Consider the following 24,748-nt stretch of genomic DNA (forward strand, 5'->3'; position numbering starts at 1 on the left):
CCAAAGTAAATCATTGATCACTAGGAATATTCAGTTCAGAAATCTATCAGTATTCTGTGTGTGTGGTTTTGTGTGTGTGTGTGTGTGTGTGTGTGTGTGTGTGTGTGTGTGTGTGAGCGTTTAGCGGACTCCTCCACCATTGCTACAGAGAGGCACTTACACGAACATTGTTGCAAGTGTATTGTAAAATTTAACCTGTAGTCAAAGACAAGTGACTCTGTAGGTTGATTTTCACTTTGTTAAGAAGACTCTTTAGACTAACATCTGGTGATCACTGAGTTGTGGAGCTGGAGAGGTTTTGAGCATTCATTTAGTATTTACTGAGTAGTGTATTTATAAAACTAATATCTTGTTTATTAATAAATTTACCTATTGAGATGTGAATATACTTGAATTAGTCATATTATTTCTTCTGTTTTATATCTGTGAATGGAACTTAGGATATAGATTTTAAAAAAGGCCCAATTGCTTGATGAAATTGCTCAATACTGGAACCATAAAGTTTATATCTTAACTACTGATTTTAGTACTTGTAACTTATAGGTGATTTTTGGTGATTTTTTAAGAGATTTTTTTTTAACAAACTATAGCAATTATCCCTGAAAGCACTGGGTGTTATACTATATGTTGGCAAATTGAACTTAAATAAAAACAAATGTAAAAAAAAAATAAAGATACTGTTCTGGGGAAAAAAAGATCTTTTTAAAGCAATTTTGGCTCTAAAACATTGTGTTGAAAACAGTTTGGGAAGGCTTTACTGAGTTAGAAATATTTCTTTAAGGACAATAGAATAACAAGAGGAGAACCTTTCCATTGATAGCCCTGTAGAAAAGTAAACTGAGCTTTCTACCTTCAAGAGAGGCAAGGGTTCCTCTGAGGGACTTATAGAAGGTTTGCGTTGGTTGTTCTGAGAGTCATAGTCTGAGGCATCATCATGGATGGTTGACGAAGCTGTGTCACACAATAAATTGGTTTATTTTTGCAAATGAGAATAATAGTTTGAAAATGATTCACCAGCAATCACTGTTTTTTTCTGAAATTAACTTACAATTTAAATGATGGACGTACACTCAGGATATGTCTGTATGACAGGAAACATCAACATAAAAATGAAAAATTTCGTCAACTGTTTCCTAAAATACAAAAATTTGACATTTTATAAAAATAACAGCCAGGTTGTAACCTGATTTTTCCCTCCATTTTGACATGAATATTTGGCATCTTGTAGACGCAAAAATATCTTTACCACGAGTGTGGGATTTGGATTGATGGTTACTATTCTTATTTTGTGTCTTGTTTCTCTATAGTCAGAGATTATTTGTAGCTAATTTGGCTGATAGCACAGAGGGATTTCTATGTAAGATATCTGAATGCTTATTTAGGCCATTTAAAAACATAGTCACCAAAAACTATTTATCAAGTGAATAGTAAATAATGGTTGTGATTTAGATAAAATTTCTTAAAAACAGTATTATATAAATCAAAGTTCATTTCAAATAAAAGGGAATGATACAAAATAACTTCAAAACTGCAGGATATCATATCCAATTTTGTAAGAACAGACTTTATTGTTCCTATCATCTTTCATTGAGTAAAGAGAATTATGAAATTATGGAGAGCAGGGATAATACATTTTTCATACTTTAAAAAGAAAAGTTAATGTACATCTCTTGTGAAAATGGCAAAAATTTCTAACTAAATTTCATCAGAAAAAGAAACGAAAGGAAGTATACTTTTCTTCCATGAAGGTTTTCAGACTCATTTTTTAAACATTCTGAGAGTAAACCGTTCTCTAATGCCTATGTAATTGATTTAACCTGCATATTTTATTTTATAACAATCTTATTGATAAAATTTCTTTTAACTAACATTCAAAATTGTGTTCAGCTGAATTTTTTTTCTTTATTTTATATTTACATTGATGCCAGGTGTATTGTTTAATCTTTGTTTTTTAACTTTTTTTCATTATTAACAACATAGTCTCACTAAACACAGTTAAAGAAGACAGAAATATGACAGTGTAAATGATGTGGAATGAACAGTATATCCTCTATAAGAGTTCCTCACAACATTTTCATAGTTCCAAAAACACAGTGCCAACCTATGCTGGCTTTGGGGGGATTTATTTTTTTTGTTTGTTTGTTTTTATTAAAATTCCCAAATAAAAACAGTTTTTGAGCCTTTCTCTGGAGAAAAAAAATTTGTATTCTTAATTATGTTAATCCTATGGCTGAAACCTTGTGTTGTTAAACGTATTCTATTTTTCTCTAAAGCTAAACCAGCTCATGAAACATCATTTTGTATAAACAATAAATCTTGTAAACAGATAAATCATTTAGCTAATTAGAAATAATGTTGCCAAGAAATGTATTTATTTACCTGCTTATCTAGTTATTTACTACCTCATAGCACTAAAGTTTAAAGAGCCTTATTAAGGCATTTATTATCATAATTGTATTGCTCACATATTAGGTCATGTGATTTTCTTCACTAATCCAGGGACTGCAGCATATGGAAGTGAAATGCTTTACTGACTGTCATTTTCTCTGCTTTCCGTAGAGTGGTTTTACCCCTTTGCACATTGCTGCCCACTATGGAAATGTCAACGTAGCAACTCTTCTTCTAAACCGGGGAGCTGCTGTGGACTTTACAGCTAGGGTATGGATTAAAATAGTTTCTCATTTTAAATAGCAGTGAATGGACATTTTACTAAAGTAAAAATGAACAATAGTAAAGGTTTGCTTCTTTTTCCTCATCTGGATCTATGTTGGATATATTCGATTTTTCATTTTTTTCTTTGAATCACATGAAGTCATAATGCCTCGATAAATGAAAAATAAGCATGAGTAAATCCACACGCAAACAAATCACTTGCGGTAGTTAAGGACAATATTAATTCTGACATCAGTGTGACATCAGTTATATTTAAAGATCACTCCATGAATCATAAATGAGCAGCTTCGAGTCAATAAATAAACTGTTAGAACATTAGATATCAAATGTTTAAGTACATTTCTATACTGTTTTAATGATTATGGGGCACACAATGTGACAGAAAAATGTTTTTAATGAATTCAGAATTCATATAAAGTGTCTTACCAAAATACATTACAAGACATCATGTTGCATTGTATGTTTAATGATACGCATCACTGGAAAGAATTCACTTACATGATAATTACAAAGCTCAATGTACTTAAAATGAATCAATAAATGCAATATTTGAATATTTGCAAAATTATGATACAGTCAGGTAATATTCTTGCCATAATGATGATATAGGATAGCCAATAAAATAAATAACCATAATTCATATATATGGTGTTTTGTCCTGAGAAGCCTTCTGTATTGAAACTATGTTGAGTTGTTTTCAAGTTGTTTTTCATACTGAATTATTCTGAAGAAGGTGTTTTTAAGAATCATTTTTCTAATGGTTATTGAATATGTATATTTGTATTCTATTTTAAACCACAGATAGAATCTTTCAGTACATGGATACTGTAGAAAGAGAGATAGACTTTGGACTACTGGCTCTGTCCTAAGTAGAATCTAAAATATTTATTATGCAAAAGTGCTCCCTTTGTCTCTTGACAATGTGTACAATGTAATGTATGCATTCAATACATATGTCGTAGTTACGGACTAACTTAGTTATGCAGTTTCATTCCATTTTTCATTCTCTAACTATAGTGCTTTGTGGTTTATGTGCTTTTCTGTCCCATAAAAATCAAAGACATTGAAACTTTAGTAACCTTGAATCAAATTACTGTGGGTCACAGCCTTCTTTATGCCTTCCAATGCAGTCTCTAGCATCATGCCCTGTCATACCCAACATGCTCTTGTTTGGTCTTTCCATGGTGTAGAATGGAATCACTCCTCTGCATGTGGCTTCCAAAAGGGGAAACACAAACATGGTGAAGCTCTTACTGGATCGTGGTGGTCAGATCGATGCCAAAACTAGGGTGAGTGTCTCTGTTCTTTCAATTTCCTACCAATTTTGCTTTTTTGTATTCTTTAAGCAGGCACCTTAAAATACCAATCCCTAAATATAAGCAATGTGTTTTCAAGGAAATTGCTTTCCTGGATTCAATTTAAATCTCATGCAATATTTAAAGATTTCTCCTTGTAAAGTGGAATTAATATTTGCTTATCAGTGCTGGGGGAATGGAACGCTAGCCCCTCAATGAGATAGTTTTTCAAGTCCTTGTTTATTTTGAGGGACAAAGATCAAAGATATATGCTAATAGAGCAAAGGCATCTGGTTATTACGTTGCAAATTTGCTCATTCCAGTTTGGTAAGAGGCAGTGCCCTTCATTCATTTCAAATTTGTAAAGTCAAATATAAATCTGAGTTTTATCTCCTCCCAACAAATAGATAATAAAATAGGCAGGAAAATATAATTGTTCGAAGTGCACCCTCTGAAGGCAGACTACTTGATTTCAAATTTACTTCTGCTACTTACTAGCTGTATGATATTGGCAGTTTCTTATTACCTTCTCTGAACTTAGGTTAATATCGGTACCCATCTCATATGGTTATAAGAGAATTAACTCTTAGCTATTATTATTTATCTTTGTAAAATAGGATGGATCAATTACTTATCTACTCATAATTTTGCATTATGTTACTGAAATTATATGTAGTTACTTCCTTAAACATTTAATCAGTACTTCAACTCTAGTTCTCTGGAGTAGCCTTGATTAATCGTAGACTTCTGCGAAACATTTTGAATTATATGATGTGAGAAGTCTGTAAAAGATAGCAGATAAGATTTGTTCCTTGTGATATTTTATCTTCACTTTGTTTAATCCTGGGACTTTATACTCTCATAGTCTAAGGACTAAGGATCAAATCTAATTCCTCTGTGAGTCTTGAGGCTAGAAAATGTTTTTATTTAATAAGCTTTATCATCTCTGAGTTTTAAGGGACTACACCAGTCCCAGACTATAAATTCTGGGTTTTTAAAAAGATTTTATTTATTTATGAGAGAGAGAGAGAGAGAGAGAGAGAGAGAAGTATACACATGCACACAAGCATGAGGAGGGGTGGAGGAGGAGAGGGAGAAGGAGAGAATCTCAAGCACACTCTCCACTGGGCACCGAGCCCATCTCTAGGCTGGATCCTACAACCCTGAGATTATGACTGCAGCCAAATCAAGAGTTAGACAGAGCCATCCAGGCGCCCCCATAAAATCTGTTTTTTTAATGACCTCAGAAAATGTTGCTTTCTTAATACCATTTCTCTACGACATTTGGTCCAGGGTATCTATGTCATATTATCATGTGGGAGTTCTGGAGTGGTTTGCTTTGTCTGTCAAGATCTTTGTTGTACTGTCCACTGTCTTTTCATAAGAGTTTTACCTGATTTCTAACCTTTGCTTTGTTGACATGCCTTTTCCCTTGCTGTGCTGTAGGTATGCAGAAGTTGGAACAATTGCACACACACTGCATGCTTTGCTCACTTGTTTTTCATGTTTAAAGGAAAGAGTTTGTGTGCCTGCTCTTTTAAGTACATTACTAACATTATGTCTCCCTTTACACTTACATCTCTGTTTCTATTGATACTCTCTAATAATTGAGAGTATCAACGGAAAGAAAGCACTTAGTAAATCAACAGAATTTTATCTTAGCCAGTGTCTTAAGATTCACATTATTCTTATTAATATTTTTCTGGAGTATTCATTCATTTTTGAAGCAATTGATTTTGTTTTTATTGATCATTGCAATATTTCCTTAGTTATTCAAAATATTTCCTGGCCTACATACATTTGCATATGTAATTTAAGTCTAACTCCAAATAGGCAGTGTGTTTTCATAAAAAAAATACTAAGATATGGAGAAATGGACTCATGCTAGTTCTGGCATTAAATAATTGTCCTTGAGCAAGTTGATCAAATGTAAGTCTTGGTTCCTTCTGTGAAGGGAATATTTGGACTGTATTTCATCCAGCGAAGCCTTTAGATATACAAATAAATTGAATTTCATTCAAGAATTTATAAAGCAAAAATAGATTTTATAATTGTGTATATTGTGTGGACATTCTGTTCATTTACTCCTTAAATGTAAGTTAAAGTCCTTCCTCACCTCTAAGGAATAGGATTTTAAAAGCAGTTCAATTCTTTTAATTCTGGCTGTAATTAAAACACCTGTATCTTTTTTTTTTTTTTTTTACCAAAAACAAAATCAGGTAATACTGAAATCAAGGACTGTGGTCTGGAATTGAGAGGCTAGTTCTGGAAGTGTAATATTTTATTATTAAAGCAAAGGAATCTGATTAGCCTTTTCTTTTGCCTTTGAAAATATATTTTAAAATAGAAAAAATTTACATGTACTTTTGACTATCTTTTTAGGTAGTACAATAAAGCTTCTATATAAGGAAATAAAAAATATTTTTCTTTAAGTTTTTTATCATAGAGGTCTCAGTTTTCCCTCCAATCATGTTAGTCATAAACATTCTGAATCTAGTATAATCTATCAAGAAGTTTCCACTTGATCTTCTTATTATATTTCCCATTTATACGATTTTCATTTTTGGAGAAAAGCAAGATATGTAAAGGCTTAGGGATAATTAAAAAATAATCTTAACCACTTTTTCCTCACTTTCACCAGCACTTTGTCAATCACTGAGACTTTTTACATCTCATTGACATTCTCACTATTGACGAGGATCTAGTGTGAAACTAAGATGCTATTACCAGAGCTCTGCTTTTCTGGTATTTAAAAAACCTCATTTTAATGTTAAAAAAGAAACTTCATAGTTAGTTAAAAATGATATTATTAATTCATGTTTTATTAAGAGCATTATTCTTTTTTATTTTTAAACATATATTATTTAAATGTGGAGATACTCCACATAAGATTGAAATATTGAAATACATGTTGCAATGCAAACTGTAAAAATTTACAAAAATATTAAAAGATAATGAACAAAAAACTATATATCATGAAAAAGGGATCACAATAATTAAGCAACAATAGTGGGTACCAATTGTCATATACATACGATGTTGTAGGCAACCTGCTACGTACTCTACAAATATCATCTTATTTCCTCTTCCTAACAATTTATGAAGTATGTATTATCTGCTTTTAGAGGAAATATGGAGGTCTTCATTTGAGAAATGAGACTACCAAGGGGAAAAATGATTTTCAGAGGAATTATGTAACTTGACCTACCACACACAGGGTGGTAATTAGAAGAGCCCATGTTAATACACAGACTTCAGGATACATCTACAATCTAAGCAGGAGGGAGGAAGGAAAAAGATAAAGAAAGAAATAGTTGTACAAAGCTAATGCTGTGGATTGCCAGCTGGAAAAGTGGTGTCCCTGTACTGTTGATTGATCTAATCTTTTAAGGATTATCAACATCATAGTGTGATATGAACTGATTCTAGTGAAGGGAAAAAAAAAAAAAAAGAACATGAGAAGGGACTCTGGGCAGTAGAGGGGAAGTAACCTTCAAATAGAGTCTTAAAAATTTAAGTTAAAGATAGAGAAAAGATCATTGCCCCTAAGAGTTAATAAAAAATTAAGTAAAAAAGTCCTTGAAAACAAAACCTTGGTAAGATTTTTTTTTTTTTGGTGACAAAAATGAGATACTAATAAAAATATCTAAGATCTATTCAGATGGAGCATGCTGGGAAAGTTGAATTTGATATAAGGGCAGATAAATTGCATCAGGTTTAGAATCAACGTAATCTTTATTACTCTTTGATGTTCTTATGGATTTATTAAGGGTTCTCCATATTTTCCTGTTGTATTCTGAGAGTATTTGAAGATTTCCACATAATTACACAATGAATATTTCATGTATTCCATAGAAAACAATACCTTTCCTAAAAATGATTTAAGGCAGAGTCCCCTCATCTTTCAAACAAGGTCGTAACTTAAATGGGATAAGAAAAATTACCCCATTATGTTTATTGTGAAACTGAGCATCAGAAAGCATCATCCATGGTAGCCTGCCTGAGACTCGCACTTGAGTCCCTGATTCCAGAGCCCAAATGCAGAACCATTGCCTATAATGCCTTTATTCATGATGTTGGATTTCTTCAAACTCTAGTTCTCCATGAAGCCCCCACCAAGAATATGATTGAGAAATCAAGCTATAGCTAATAGTTATATAACTTAAATAGCAACCAGTGCTCTATACTTCCACCACAAGGTATGTTATCAAGATACAAAAGCATAATTATCCTAATCACTTTGTCTACACGGTTTCTTTTTTTAGGCTCCTCTCTGGCAAACTTTAAAATAACTCAGTATCCCAACTACAGTAGTTAAATCCTTTTTAAAAAAAAAGTTCTGGAAATGCAGTCTTTTCTTTCTTTCTTTCTTTTTTTTTAATGCAGTCTTTTCATGCTAATTCCTAGATATTCAAAATTGCAAGGTCTATTTTGGATGTTCAGTATCTTAATACTAGTTGAGTAGATTTAACAAAGCAAAGTATCATTATAACTCAAGGGTCTAACTGAAAACAGAGAGCAGGCTTGCATTTGATAATTTGAATATAGATTATTAAAGACTCTATTTCTAACACTGTAGGTGGACTGTAGGGAAGATACAAGAGGAAGTACAGTGTTCCTGGAGCTAGCAATAGCAGGACTCATTACCAACCCCAGGCCATGGTGAGAAGTAGGGTACCAGCACTTCCAAGGAGATGATTTTGGCTGCAGCATACCCTTTGGTAAAGACACATAGCCTAAGGACCAAGGACATCCTTTACAGAGTGGCTCCCATGTCTTGCTGCATTTCCCGTATCCAACCAGAGAGCAATGTAGCCCACTTATACAATCCAAAGAGCTTTTCCTGTCAGACATGGAGCAGAGTAGAGAAAGCCAGAGCATGGATCTTGGAGGGCTAAGGGAAGAAGATATCTAGCATAGAAATCCCAGAATGTTGGGACAGGAAGAGTATTGTAACCCAGATATTTATATTTCTTAAGAGGAAAGCATAACCCACAAAGATGGTCCTGGAAACAGAGACACAAAAGATAGGCTATTAGATAGAGTTCTGGATATAAATCAGAAGCTTTTGAAGTCCTATTAACTGCTCACCATTCATCTTTTTCTCTGACTGCTACCTACCTTCTCAACATATTTCCCTATGACAGTTTTTTTTTTTGTCTTAAACTTGAAATCTTTAGCTAATTTATATACTCAGGATTTCATTTTCTCTCTCACTCTTACCCAATGTTACATTTTTGTCTGATCTTACCCACCTACTCTGCTTTCTGGCCATGTCATCTTAATGAGAAATAAATCCAAAAGACAGAGGGAATTTGAGGATTGCTCTGGAATCAGAAACTACCTGCAAAGTATAAAGGTCAGAAAGTTTTATAAAAACTGTAACATATAGTTGTGTCATAATTTTGTTTGACACACCATTCTTGATGTTATTATTGTTAATAACAAATTTAATCTCTGAGAAATAATTACGTAGTTTGTAAAATGTTGAGAAATATGTGTGGAAAGCTTTGGAAGAATGTGAAAAGAATTTCCATGAGCAACAGGGAACATTTTAGGAGGATTTCTGAAAATAGTGACAATTCAAGAGATCAAAGATGGACATGTTATATTAAGAAGAACTGGGGGGGGCAGGCGGTAAAAGTTGTATTAGGACATCCAAAATGAAAATAGCTTGACAGTATAATCTCGGGGTTGTGGTTCCAGGCAAGTAGTACTTTCAAGTTCAACAGCTGCAATTAACTGCTTTTCCATCTTCCTGAAAATTAAGACACTGGACCAGCAATGTGTTTTTTTCACATTGAACCTCCACATGTGAGATCTCTCTCACCCTTGCCCTCTCTGTTTCATCCCTATCATTCTTTTTCTCTCCCCTGCCCTCTGTCAGGATCTCTCACTGTCTTACTTTCTCTCTCACTCTTCTCCTCTATCAAGTAACGAGTAGCAATTGTATTACTGATCTACTGAGTCAGTAGGAATGAGTTCAGCTTCCATTAAAGTGGCAAAAGAAACAATCTTGATTTTTTTTAAAGTTAACTCAGGCTTCATTCTTTCATTCTTTTGGCAGGATGGGTTGACACCACTTCACTGTGCTGCAAGAAGTGGGCACGATCAAGTCGCAGAACTTCTGCTGGAACGGGGAGCTCCCTTGCTGGCAAGGACTAAGGTGGGTCATTCTGAGTAAGATGGGATCTACAGAGCTCTTTAAGCCACTCTTTTGCAAATCTTTGTTCTTGAAATCGAAGCATCAGTCAAATGTTTTCTAATTACTCAGTAATTGTGTGCCGGGATGAGGAATATATATCAAGCTGTTTGAAAATTATTTAAAATTAACAAATCCATGCATTAAGATGTATTGATTGTATACCTTCATGTTCTTTCTATATTTTTGCCTGCTACTGTTACTACAGATGGATATTTGAACATATTTATGTTATATATAAATGAGTATATTATATATACATGTATACATGAGAATATTTCTTATATTCTATAGGTTTATACTTTAATGATTCTCTAAGAGGCTGTAAAATACATATAAAATTGTCTTTTAAAGTAGCACAATTAGCAATACAAGATAATCTTTTAACTCTCCAATCTTATTTTTTTTAATATTTTTGATTGTTTATTCATGAGAGACAGAGAGAGAGAGAGAGAGAGAGAGAGAGGCAGAGACATAGGCAGAGGGAGAAGTAGGTTTTCTGCAAGAAGTCTGATGCAGGACTCAATTATGGATTCCGGGATTACACCCTGAGCCAGGGCAGACGCTCAGTTGCTGAGCCATCCAGGTGTCCCTTAACTCTCCAATCTTTACCTCTTAGGTAATACTAGTAAAAAGAATGACTTACTGGTGGTATTGGGTGATTATATTTAGAATTAGTAGATAATATGGAAAGCACAATTTAGGACAGGCCATCTGCAAAGAACAATTAAAGAAGTATAATGTTCTCTATGGCTCAGGACATCTAGCATTTCTTGCCTTATTTCATCAATATGCTCAACCATGAAGAAAACTAACTGAAAACCCCACCAGGAGCTGATTTATTGGAGGTTTTCATTATAAAATGTATTTTACAAGCATTATTACTGTACAAGTCCCCAGTTTCTAGCCATACTTTGGGTTTCCAAAAAATATCACGAAACATAAATAAAAGATAATCACACAGAACTATTTAATGGGATATGCAACAACCAATGTATCCTTAATACAACAAAAATTGAGTACAAAGGACTAACATTTTCTCTGTATTAGGGCTCTCCTATAGCCCCGGAACAGGGCTGGCATCAACTGATGATGTTACTAGGGTAAATTGAGAAAAATAAGACAGCCAACATAAGCAACTATTTTTCAATTTGTATTTTAATTGAATATTTATTTGAAATTATTTGGAGTAAAAATTAAACTACACATTTAAAATATGTGTAGAATGAACTTAATCATTAAAGATGGGCTCAATAGGCTAGGAAATAATGACTTCAAATCATATGTCTTATTTTCATTCTCATAGTGATACCATGACTGTTATAGAGTTTTATCTTTAAAATATGACATTTTGGGTTGAGTAATGCAGGGATAATTATAGAAAGTTTTTTTTAAAAGATATTATTTATTTTAGAGAGAGAGAGAAAGAAGAAAGAAGAAAGAAAGAAAGAAAGAAAGAAAGAAAGAAAGAAAGAAAGAAAAGAAAGAAAGAAAGAAAGAAAACACATGAGCTTAGGGGAGGGGTAGAGGGAGAGGGAGAAGCAGGCTCCCTGCCAAGCAGAGAACTTGACACAGGGCTGGATCCTAGGACCCTGAGATCATGACCTGAGCCAAAGGCAGAGGCTTAACCGACTGAGCCACTGTAGAAGGATACCCCGTAGAAAGTTTTGTTGAGAAAACTAGTTGAAATCTAAATGGAAATAACAAAATTTCACCAGTCATGTTATAACCAATAAAAAGTATATATCAAATTGAGAATAGGCTGATTTGCTTTCCCACAAACTATAAAATAATCTTATATACAGAGTTCACCTATAATTGTTATGTCACTAATGAAGACAATATATTACCTAGATGAATTTTTTTTTTTGCTGGCCTTCTTGTAGCAAAATCATTTATACGTAAGGATCTAGCATAAAATGTCTGTGGCTACATGATTATATCCACATTTATTCAGTCATTCATTCATCTGAGCATCCAACTATCATAGTGTAAGTAGTTACAGTACACTAGGCAGTGTTCTGATCACTAAGGAACTATCAAGATAAATGACACACGGTCTGTTTGTTCACGAAGTTCAAAATTGAGTGGAGATAAGGAGATAATAAGAAAAAGTAGTATTCAGGGTAAAGAACACCAAGAAATGACTAATTAGGTTGGTGAAGTGATAGCATTTTACCCGAAAGTGGAATAGGCACCTAATGCCAGACTATTCTTCTCATTCCATAAAAACTCTTAGTTTTGAATCATCCACTGTTCCCCCTTGAAGCAAATATTCATCTATCTAGTTATCATTCCACCTCATTTTTTGAAAATTCTAGCTTTTGGGAAACTATGACTCTTCTCCACAACCCCTATTCTAATTCATGATGATTTTAATGATCTTAGAGCAGTAGAGGATCTTTTTAGTTGGCCTGTCAGTTTTGGTAGCTGTAACCCCTCTGGAATCCCTCCTCTAATCTCTGACTCTTCAGACACTGCCTCAATGTTTCAGTTACCTTTCTCTGAGACCCCAACTCCAGAAATGTGTTTTTTCTTCTGAGTCCATCATCCATTGTTTTATTATCCCACATTCACCTTATGCTCTCACCTCTGCCCAACAGAATTATTCATACCACTCCCTGACATACTCATAGACTGAGCCACTGTAGAAGGCTCACTTGCTGTATTTTATCCTGATTAGATCCAACTCACATTCTTGTAGCTGAGTGTGCTGGCTGAAAACACCCAATCATACTGCCTAGGCTAACTTTAAATTTATGATTGCTAACTTCGAGTTGGCCTTTAATGCTGCTTAACAATCAATATATTTCTGAACCGTATTCACTCTCACTCCCTGCTACCTGACTATTCTATACTTTTTTTCTTTTTTAGACTTCTTAGACTCCTTTCCTTGTCTTTATTTTCCATGATGCTGAAAAAATGTAAGCAATCAGGAGGAAATTTCTATAGATGCCTATCTTCCTATCTACCCAATTATGTGAATTAGCCCATATAGTCTACATTCTCTCTTTTTGCTATCCCTGACACAGTTGCTTGTTCCTCCCTTTTCAAAAATACTCTCCTTTCCTTATATGCCTCCTAGACCATTACACTTCTCTGTCTTCCCTCTGCTCAGCCTCCTTTCCTGTTTCCTCTTCACTCCCAGGTCTCTGGATGTTAGAACGTCTGGAGCTCTTTTTGTGTGTTTTTCTGTCTGTACTCACTAAGAAATCTCATCCAGTTTCATCTTTAAATACTACTTAGACACTGATGACACAGGACTGTGTAGCTACAGAATTCTGTATTATATAGATGTCAACTCACCATTGTTGTGTAGAAGTCTGCTGTGCATATCAAACTTAGTAAGTTCAAAACTCAGCTGCTGATATTTTCCCCACCCCTACTCCTAATCCCCTTACAGTCTTATCTTAAATAATGGCCATTCCATTTTTTCAGTTTCTCAGGTCAAATACCTCATGCAGTGCTTGGCTCTTCTCTCTCTTCATATCCTGTCACTAAACCTTGTCATATTTCCCTTCAAACTATCTCATAATTCAGCACCCTGGTCCAAGTTACCATCAACTGTACCTGGATGAGTGCAAGAGATACTAATTGGCCCTCCTTTTTTCTCTTTTAACCCTGTTCGGTATATTCTCAATACAGCAAACAGAGTAATCCTGTTGTCCTAAACCTTCCATAAGCACTTATACTCATTTAGAGTATAAATCAAAGACTCTATTCTGACTCGCAGTTCTCTTACCTGAGTTCCCCTCCTTATTTACCCTCTTATTCACTTGCCTTCAGATGCATTCTCCTCCCTACTCTTCATCAGTCATGCTCAACATGATATGCTTGTATTTTATTTTCCTCACCCTCAAATGTTTTTCCCCCAGATCAGCAGGACCCACTCTCGTACTGTCGTCATGTCTTTCATTAAAACTCACCTTCTCAGTCAGCCCATTTCTGGCTAGCCTATCCATAATGCGCCCATATATACAAACTTCCTTGGCCATCCTCTGCTTTAGTTTTCTTCTTAACACTGGTGGCCTTCTAACATACTATATATTTTAATTCTTATTCTCTTTGCATTGTCTGAATACTACCCAAAACATGACCTTCATGAAGACAGGGGCTCCCTGTCTGTTGTGTTCCCTGTTGTATCCTCAGTACTTGATCAGGGCTTGAGTAGGTGCTTAGCAAATATTTGTAAAATGTAATAAAGAATTAAATGGTGAAGATTTTAGGGATCCCTGGGTGGCGCAGCGGTTTGGCGCTTGCCTTTGGCCCAGGGCGCGATCCTGGAGACCCGGGATCGAGTCCCACATCGGGCTCCCGGTGCATGGAGCCTGCTTCTCCCTCTGCCTGTGTCTCTGCCTCTCTCTCTCTCTCTCACTGTGTGCCTATCATAAATAAATAAAAATTAAAAAAAAAAATAAAATAAATGGTGAAGATTTTATTTTCCACATAACTTTTAACTGGATCAAACAACATTAAATATTGATAGAATATCAGAAAAACATGCCACACTAACCGTCTAAACATGGCTACAACCTGAATTTCTTCTACACTTTGTCCTTACACTATCTTCCCCCCTCCCCATGCATAAATACCTTATCAATCCATTGTGCCTTCTCAGTTCATTTTAGGAATTTATTAATATAAAAGCAATAATTATGAGTAAAGAGTACTTCAAAAACCAAGAAAGTATATTAATAATTTCAAAATCACATATACTTCTACCTCCCAGAGACCACCACAATTAAGATTTTGCTGTATTTGATTTTAGCTGCCCTTCATTGTTGAAATCACTTTCCTTATTGAGAATATTGGGCCTTTGGCAGATTCTGGCTTTTTATCCAGACCCAGCTTTTGCTTCTTTGAATGTAATGACCGCCATGCTGGGTACTTGGTCAACAATTATTGCCTAGTGACTGTATTTGCATTATTTGCATTGATTGTTAAGAAAAGACCATATTCCACTCCTCTTAATGGGCGAATGTATTCTAACTTAGTTTCTTCCCTAATTTTACATATTTTTTGTATAAGCTTATTTATTTAATTAAAAAAAAAAAAAGAGTCAGGATCCCTGGGTGGCGCAGCGGTTTAGCTCCTGCCTTTGGCCCAGGGCACGATCCTGGAGACCGGGGATCGAATCCCACATCGGGCTCCTGGTGCATGGAGCCTGCTTCTCCCTCTGCCTATGTCTCTGCCTCTCTCTCTCTGTGTGTGACTATCATAAATAAATAATAAAAAAAAAAACATATCCTTTAAAAAAAAATAAGAGTCTTACCTAGACTGATAATCCTCAGGGAATTACCCTGCTGTTGTCCTTCTCCAAGAATTAAGATTAAAGCTGTTTTGGGCAGTATCACTGATGATAAATTTATATTATCCTCAAAGTTTAAAAGTTGGGAGATCATTGACCATGTGGTCTACATTTGCCTCACACTTTTCTAGCTCTTACCTGACTGCTTTGTCCAAGTCCAATTCATGTCTCATGTTAGAAAAAGGAATCATAGGATTTGAGGGCAGCATGGCTCTAAAAGATGATCAAAATATTTTTCTTTCCCTGATGCACCCACTTGCTCTTCCTTCATTTGCACTCCCCGTCATTTAAAACTAAAGAAATTCTTGCAGAGGGATGAATTGAATGGAATCAAAAAGCCTCAGCTATCACTTGTATTACATATCTAATATTGCCTTAATAATTGTGAGATCCATCTAAATTGTCACACAATACTATGCATTCATTCACAAAGGGCATATTAATTTGTTTTTGCCTAAGAATAGCTTAATTATGAAATAAAATGTTCTCTTAGCTTCCCTCTGTGCCATACATAACCCACTGGACATTTAGATGTTAAATGGAGATTATTTTTTCCTCTCCTACCAACTGTACCAAATATTGAGAATTGACTCTGCTGTGTTTTACAACCTGGAAATCATGACTGAAATGTAGACTTGGTTTCGTTTTGTCTTGATGTGCAGAATGGGCTGTCTCCGCTTCACATGGCTGCACAGGGGGACCATGTGGAATGTGTGAAGCACCTGTTACAGCACAAGGCACCTGTTGATGATGTCACCCTAGACTACCTGACGGCCCTCCATGTTGCTGCACATTGTGGCCACTACCGTGTGACCAAACTCCTTCTGGACAAGAGAGCCAATCCAAACGCCAGAGCCCTGGTAAACCTGGCCTAGTCCACATTAACAGAAAATATAGATTGAGACAATATACCATAGTGGTTGACCATTGGCACATGGGCGAACCATGGTTACAGATGTATAGTTAATTCTACCAAGTTTGTTACCTCCCACAAGTGGCCTGCCTACTTCATGCCTTCACAGTTTGCTATAAATGATGGTGGGGAAGGATAGATTTAGGAAAACACTAAGGTAACATTTCCACAACTAGCAGCTGCTGATAGATATGAAACCTCTGGAGTGATAAGCAATTTTGAATGGAAAATAGAAGTTGAAAATAGGAATCATAAAATAAATTCTAAATGCCTCTATGAAGAGTCAGTAAAAGATTGAAAAAGTTGAATATTATTAATCTCTATTTGGAAAAAAAAAAGGTTTTAAAGTGGTGAATAGATTGGCCATGTAAGATAGTGTAAAATGTAAGCCTGCAAAGAGTTCATTTAGAGAATTTCCTTATTGACTTCATTCCCTAAACACAGTGTAATGGAAAAATGATGCTTAGCATTTTATTGCTTCAGGAAGCATTTTATAGAAACTATTCCAGGAATTGCTGAAGAAAAAACTAAATGAGGTTGTCCTTAGAACAGCTTCTGTATTTCCCAAGGTCTAATATTGAATAAATCTCCCTGCTTCACTTATGCTTTAACAATAATCATTGGAAGTATTAGGCATGTACTAATTTATGCTCTTATTTCCTAATTCTCAAACTGAAAGCATTCCTTTTATCCTATACATTTACATGGTTTATGCTGGTTAAATTAGTCTTCAGACAATATTTAAAATGGGATAATGCCATAAGAATTATTAAACAATAAATCTCATTTTTATTAGAAAGTTTTCCATTGGAATCCATTTATTCCTAATTGCCCAGGAAGCAGATCTACTTTTAGGGTTATGTACAATTATGTGAGGATACTTATTTTCTCATAAGAAGCGAAATACTCCTTTTCAATTGGGTAGTGGTCAATAAGCTTATAAAACATTACAGTCTTATATAATTAAAATCATTTAAGTCCTACACATACATTAGGCTATTTATGTCTGGCTTTACTACAAAGCTCATAAATGGGAAATGACTTAACAAACACTGTGAAGTGTAACAAGTCATTAGGTTAGGTAAGACAATATGCTATCGTGAGAACGGCTAGTGTGGAAAAATACTGACTGATGATCAGTCCCCACTGGGACAAGCAAAATAACTAACTGGCAGAAAAGGTATAACTATTCTATATGTAGGGATCATTGTTCAAATAAAAATATGATACTTATACATAAGGGTTATGCGTGGGACTAGTTAACAAATTTAACTTCTAAAGCATCCTTGCCCGTCGAGTTTTCCTTCTTTGCAGAGTAGGCCCATGTAGTTTCTTCTACTTCTGTTTTGCTCTATAACCGCACAAAAGGAATGACATACAGGCCCATCACATAGAAGCCAAGGTCAGTGCCCACAGGAACACACCACCACTTTCCTTTCCAAATCCCAGCACCTACAGCATCAGAAGAAATGGTAACGTTATGTGACGATGTAACACTATTGCCTGCAGTGTGCCAGCATGGAGTTGTGTGAAGATCGTTTCTGCATGTTTTCAACTAACTTGATTGTCTTTTGCACAGAATGGTTTTACTCCACTGCACATTGCCTGCAAGAAAAACCGCATCAAAGTCATGGAACTGCTGGTGAAATATGGGGCTTCAATCCAAGCTATAACAGAGGTAGAAAAATGTTTCAGCTTGTCACGAAACATTCCTTCGCTTACTCCTCCTTCCCCTTCCTGTCGCCCATCTTTTGTCCTCTTCATTCAAGCCTTATTTATCTGAAGAAGTCCCCAAAGCCCACCTCTCCACGGGTGCAGAGGAGTAAAACTACTGTTGCTTTGTTTCGCAGTCTGGCCTCACACCAATACATGTGGCTGCCTTCATGGGCCACTTGAACATTGTCCTCCTTCTGCTGCAGAACGGAGCCTCTCCAGATGTCACTAACATTGTGAGTATGGCTGGGGTCAGAATAACCACAGGAAGAAAGAGCGAGAGGAAGAGAGAGGATGGCTGTGTGTAGGGATGTTTGTGTGTACATCAGCAAAGCAAGTAGCTGAGCTTTGAGGAGAACCTCCGTGATCCCAGGTTCCCGAAATACTCACTAGAACTTTGCTGAGAAGAAATGTGTTAGGGAAATAAAATGGGAGCTGGGGAAGCTTTTTCAGCTTCCTGGTGCAGACGGGTTAAACCTGCATCTTCAATACATTTATTAAAACAAGATACATTTCAAAAGCTCCTTGGAACGTGAATGAATGATTGGTTGAAGTAAAATCTGAAGGACTCATTCCAGTTTGAGTGAATTGCGTTCCAGGTAATTTTGAATAACATGCCAAGTCAGTAACAAGATAAGTCATACCAAATGGTTAATGAGACATAGACCCATAGGAGGGATTTTTATTTGATACCAAATCCTTCCCTCTTCAATAACATGGATTTTTCATTTTTTAACCTTTCTTTGATTTTTCATTTTGATTTGATTTTGTTGGCTAGAGTGGAGTCCTCTCTTCCTTGAAATAATTTAACCATTGCAACTTTTTTGTATATCTTGAAATGAATGTTAGTCTCCAGACAACTTTTATTCTGCCCATAACTACTGGATATCCGAGAATTCTTTTACCTAATTCAAATTAGGATTTTTACTTCCAACTTCCTTATTATTTCTTCCATTTTTCTTGGAGTCTGCCCCTTTAAACTTTGGTCATTTAATGCAAATTTTCTCCTTACTCTGCACAAGATGTAGTCATGTATTTGAAGCTCAACAGGGACCACTGCAACACTGAGATTTTTTAAAGTATGCAGTAGAAATAATTCTACCCAAACAAACATCAGTGCTTATTATTGAGTCATGTTTTCAAAAGCAGTTGATTGACTATTGTTAAATTTTGGTATATCATTCCATTTGAGTTGTGAAACAGAATGATCAATTTCACTTTTCATCTGTAGTCCCTCTCACATTCTCTTTCTTTGAATTTTACACACTGTTTGTGTGCTAAAGTCTCTGATGCATGGACAAAATCCATGTGAAATAAATTTATCTGGCTTAAATATTATTTAATACTCTATTATTCATAATTGGAGCATAAAACCATTAAATATTTGAAATGTAGTCTATGTTTGTTTCCCTAATTATAGCTTATGGGTCATAAAGTAATAATATTATACACTAATCTTTAATTACTCCATTAAGGATAATTTCAATACATGCCAATTTGAGTTGAATTTCTAGTTACTTCTTAGAACTTAGAAGAAATCATCATCATCCTTTTTCTGTGCAGAGATGATAACCACCTCTTTTTTAAATTGAGAGCTGTATGAGTCACTAACTTTCAAGAAAAGTATCCTATGTACTTTCCCACCATACTGTATTTTCCTTATTTGTATTTCATTGCCTTCAGGATCAAGGAACAATGGTGATACTGTGTTAAATTATGTTATCATATTATAATGGTAACATATATAACTATGTTCTGTGATACTTTATTTTGTTTTATCATCTCATTTGTCTATTACACATTATTCCTCTTCAGTCCTCTCAAAACAGATACTTGAGAGGCACTTGCTAATGTAATCCTCTCCTCAAGATATTTCCTACTTATTTTTTGTTTGTTCATTTTTATTTTTGTATTATATATCCTTCAGGGAGCAGATACCATGTTGATACATAGGGTTGCCAGATAAAATACAGGACTCCCAGTTAAATTTGAATTTCACATAAATGTCATTTTTTTTTTTTTAGTGTAAGTATGTACTGTGCAAAAGTTGAAACACATTTATACTAAAATAATTATTCATTGTTTGTCTGGAGTTTAAATTTAACTGGTCATCCTATATTTTTGTTTGTCAAATCTGACAATCCTACATTTAGAGGAATTTAATTTCTTTAGTAGTGGGATGCCTGTGAACTCGTGAATTCTCAAGATATAGAGGCTATAGCTATGAGATCCAAAACTCTGTGCAGGTTGTTTAAGAAACTGTGTGAACACTTACTGCCTGCTTGCTGTGTCAGAGTTGGTCATTTCCTGACCCTAAAGTACCCCACCCTTGGAGCCTTTGTGTGTTGCCTGAAATCATGTTGCATTTTTGAATGCAATGCTGTCTGTTGTGCTTTGATGCTTTCCAACTGATGCAGCCAAAGTGGAAGTCAATGTAGCTGTCGGCAAAATCAGTTTTAACAACTGAGAAGAGGGGCATGAAATTGAGTACCTGCTTTGGACATGAGCATACCCATTCTCTTGCCAGTCTTGTTTTTGTCTCAAAATTCACTCCAAGCGTGAGATGTACCAATAACTCAGTCATGTGCAGTTATTTTTACTGGAAAGCTTCCTTTACGGAAAGCTCATAAATATACGTCAAAACAGACAGCTGAACTACCAGTAGTAATACATCCATAATCTGAAGTATTCATTGACAACCATGGGGATAGAAAAGTAAACACTTTGGGGGTTGTCTAGGATACAATATGAGGTATTACCAAGTTTTCTCATATAAAAATCAATGGATTCATGGCTAAGTTCACACTTCATATTATGTTTAAAATTTCTTCCAACACTTAAGTGAATAAGCTTAACATAAAAATATTTTATATTTTATAATATATCTTTCATTTTTATTTAAACTTATATATAAACAAGGGTAATATAAATATAAAAGGGTAAGGGTAATTTATAATAAAAATCAATTACCCTGGAGTCATTAAATAAGATTGAACGAGAACTCATTCTAAGTATATAATAAGAATTTTGGGAACCTTAAGATCAGTAATGGAAACATATTACATTCTGAAAACCCCTTATTGATAAAGTGTGGCTTGTAAACAAAACTTACAAATCTATCATTAAGTAGGTACTTATGATACCTCTTTGACTTAACTTCTTATAAGGAAATTTATTTTTGTTTTTATTTCTAGTAAAATTGCTATCCTTTTATAAGACTTAGAAATAAAGCAAGGATTTGAGGGCTTTTTGTTGTTGTTGAATAGTTAGACCTTAACTTGATCTATTTAGTGATAGGTTTTAAGTGACACAGAACAAAAGTTAGAAATAGTGCAATAGTTGTGCAATAGTTGAAACACATTTATACTAAAATAATCTTGCCATACACCTCAAATTTTAAGATAAATATTGCTATTCCAATAATGTGATTTTATAAGCTAACACACTCCAGATACATTTACTTTGCAAAAGTCAAAGCATGTCATCATTAAACAAGGCCATTAGAGGCTAAATGAATTATCAACCAAAAAAAGAAAAAATATTAGAGTAGATGTCCAGTTTAATGCTTTCAAAATCAAATCATTTGAAATGAATTTTTCATAACTTCCTAAGGAATGGTTCTCAGATACTAGGAAAAAATGAACTGTGAGCTATGTATCAAACTTAGGTTGTACAAGAAATAAGAAGAAATTATTCACTAGAATTTGTCAGAAGTATCCAATTACCACAACCAACTTAAGATTTTTTTAGCTTACTTGGAAAGGTTTACTTTACTTGAATGAAATCAGCTTTATTTTCTAGAATAGTTGTGGTGACTAGAGGTAATCATTTCTGTTCGTGTCTTGTTTTTTTTATAACCGTAGAATTGTTTAGAAGAATGAACCCCTACCTGAACCAGAACTACATGGGTTTTAAAAAATAGGTTGATTAAAATGAAAACAAAAACCTTTTCTCTTACAGGCAGTAATTAACAGGCTTCTCAATGACAAAATTTCTTTCATCTAACCATCATCCTTCATGCTACAGTTTAAGCTACCATTTCCTGATCAGTGTGCTGTATCTTGATGTGGCATGAAGATACTTGAAAAATGACCTGATGCCCAGTGCTGCCCACCTCAACAGATGACACTGTTAACAGATGCTTTACTCATCTCTTGGTAGTTCTTTCAAATAACTGTCTATAATTAAATATGCTCATTAATCATAAGGGGACATCCTGGGCAAACCAAATTTCTTATGTAAACAGACATTGTCTAGCCTATAACACAAAGACCAACCCAATGTAAAATAGTTTATTTCAGAAGTAAATTTTGAATTCTGAAAAGGAATGACTTATGGCTGGTACAAAAGACATGATTTTTTTTGCACTGTGTTGACCTGATCTTTCACATCTGGAGTTTCTCCTTAAAATAAGATCAAGTTGTAATTACATAGTCAAATATGACAATGACAGATTTTAGGTTTGAAGGATAGAAGTCAACTTCAAATCACCTAAAGCAATTTAAGTTATGCCAGATTGACTATGAAGTTAAACCTGAGGGTATACTCGATGTCTGGGTAAGTTCACTTGTTTGTCACAGACTGAAAAAAATGAAATAAATATTTGTTTTATCCCTATGAAGATGGAGGATACAAAATTGTATTCTTTCAGACTAAATATGAAATAATTATGCCTTTTCATAGATTTCCTAACCTTTGGATTGACTGCTGAATTTCACAAAAAGGCACATTTTTATCCTTTACCGTACAGAGCTGTGGGTTTACATATGACTCAATGATCTTTGTTTCCTGGCAGCGTGGGGAGACAGCATTGCACATGGCAGCCCGGGCAGGGCAGGTCGAAGTGGTCCGATGCCTACTAAGAAATGGTGCCCTTGTTGATGCCAGAGCCAGGGTAGGTGCTGGTGCTTGGGGTTCTCTCCTCTTGTGTGCATGAGTTCTATCTTAAGAGAGAATGCTATTCTTCATTTCCTTGATTTAGAAATGCCATGGACTTTAAGTGAAAGCATCAATTCAATAGTTTTTCAAGCAGAGAAGGAAATGGTATAGTAAATATACTCAAAAAAATGCAGCCCAATTTCAGAAACTGACATTTGAAATATATATATATAATTTAGGACCTCAGAAATGTGTCATTGACTAACCTAATCATTTTTAACCTATAAAAATATTTTTACATATATTTTTATTTTCATGAATTAAACAAAATTACCTATATTATAGATACAATGAATATTAAAATTTATTTCATACCTTAAAGCCAATCGAATTTCCACAGACATTACTTACTTGTTACTTAAAGACAATTGTACTCAAAGTTTGAATGTTATCTATTTTATTTTCTTCCTTTCTATAATGAGTTCTATTTTTCTTCTTTGACTTTATGTAGTTGGACATTCTGCTCTCCCACTGTTCCAAAATAGAAGAATTTTGGCCCTAAGGATTCCTTGACTGGATTCTCTTGTTTCTAATTGGCTTCTAATCCCTTCACAGACTGATTTTTCCTTCCTTTTCTTTTAAATTCACTTTCCAATTGCTTTTTTCACCTTCTTCCTCTAACACTGAATGCACTAGTAATTTTTATCAACATACTATATCTTCAGTTTCCTTTTCCATGTCATTCCATTAACTTTTACACTAGCATCTTTGGGATTCTCATCGACTATTTGAACACTTTCCTTCAATATTTGATGTACCAAAGCTAGAACTCAGTTCACCTGAATTGTGCCATCATGACTCCCTTTTGGAAATGGCACTGTATTGGAATGAAAGCATCTGGCTAGAGTCCTGCACATTGTCATTTCAGGCAAGTCATTGCACTTCTAGGTTTTTATCATTAAAATATAAAGGTTAGACTTAGAAACTTTGAAGCTCCTTTCAAGACTTTCTTAACACTCTCTGACTCCACGAATTTAATAGCATTTTTTCCACAGACCTTTATGAAAAATCCAGTGAAACATGGGCAGCTTTGACCTTAGTCTTGTCCTTTTGGATTTTATCTGCCTTTTTATCCATTGTGTGAGTAGTGTAATTTATGTTCTTTGGTAATCATCATTGGTATTTTATGTTCTTATATGTTTAGAGTTTTTGTTATTCAAACTGTATGCTTCCCAGCCTTGGCATTTTTCTTGTTTCTCCCCTACCCCAAGACAATTTTTTAAGAGCAGTTTTAGGTTCATAGCAAATTGAGAGGAAATTACAGAGATTTCCCCTATATGCCCTGATTCTATATGTGAATAGGCTCCTGAGTTATCAATTTTCTCCACTAGAGTGGTACATGTGTTGCAATTGATGAACACACATTGACACATCATAATCCCCCAGCATCCATAGTTTACATTAGGGTTTATTCTTGGTGTTTCACATTCGGCAGGTTTGGACAAATGTATATTGACATGTATCCATCCTTATTATGCAGACTAGCTTTACTGCCCTAAAAAACTTCTGTCCTCTGCCTGTTTTCATTTCCTTTCAAGATTACCTGGCATTCAGCTATTTAAAAAAAGTTATCAATCAATGTACTCTGAATATCATGATCTTCACTATTGTGATAATATTTCTGATAAATGTTTGTAATCTATATTGAATAATAAAAGGATTTCCTGTTTATCTCTCAAAATAAAACCATTTAATATTTGTCCATA

General features: G+C 34.7%; 1 protein-coding gene across 50 annotated transcripts in view; it reads left to right on the forward strand.

Moving 5' to 3' along the window:
* ANK2 (ankyrin 2) overlaps positions 1–24,748 on the forward strand; it is a 259,972-nt gene that overhangs the window by 125,972 nt on the left and 109,252 nt on the right. For 45 of the 50 annotated variants that reach the window (XM_041759873.1, XM_041759879.1, XM_041759904.1 and 42 more), the window contains 7 exons: positions 2,560–2,658; positions 3,864–3,962; positions 10,036–10,134; positions 16,141–16,338; positions 17,971–18,069; positions 18,242–18,340; positions 22,900–22,998. In XM_041759873.1, coding sequence (XP_041615807.1) covers positions 2,560–2,658; positions 3,864–3,962; positions 10,036–10,134; positions 16,141–16,338; positions 17,971–18,069; positions 18,242–18,340; positions 22,900–22,998 — 792 coding nt within the window. The remainder of the gene's footprint in view (positions 1–2,559; positions 2,659–3,863; positions 3,963–10,035; positions 10,135–16,140; positions 16,339–17,970; positions 18,070–18,241; positions 18,341–22,899; positions 22,999–24,748) is intronic. The other 5 variants (XM_041759887.1, XM_041759921.1, XM_041759923.1 and 2 more) reach the window with 2 other exon arrangements.

The sequence above is a fragment of the Vulpes lagopus genome, chromosome 6, assembly GCF_018345385.1.
Source record: "Vulpes lagopus strain Blue_001 chromosome 6, ASM1834538v1, whole genome shotgun sequence".
Lineage (NCBI taxonomy): Eukaryota > Metazoa > Chordata > Mammalia > Carnivora > Canidae > Vulpes > Vulpes lagopus.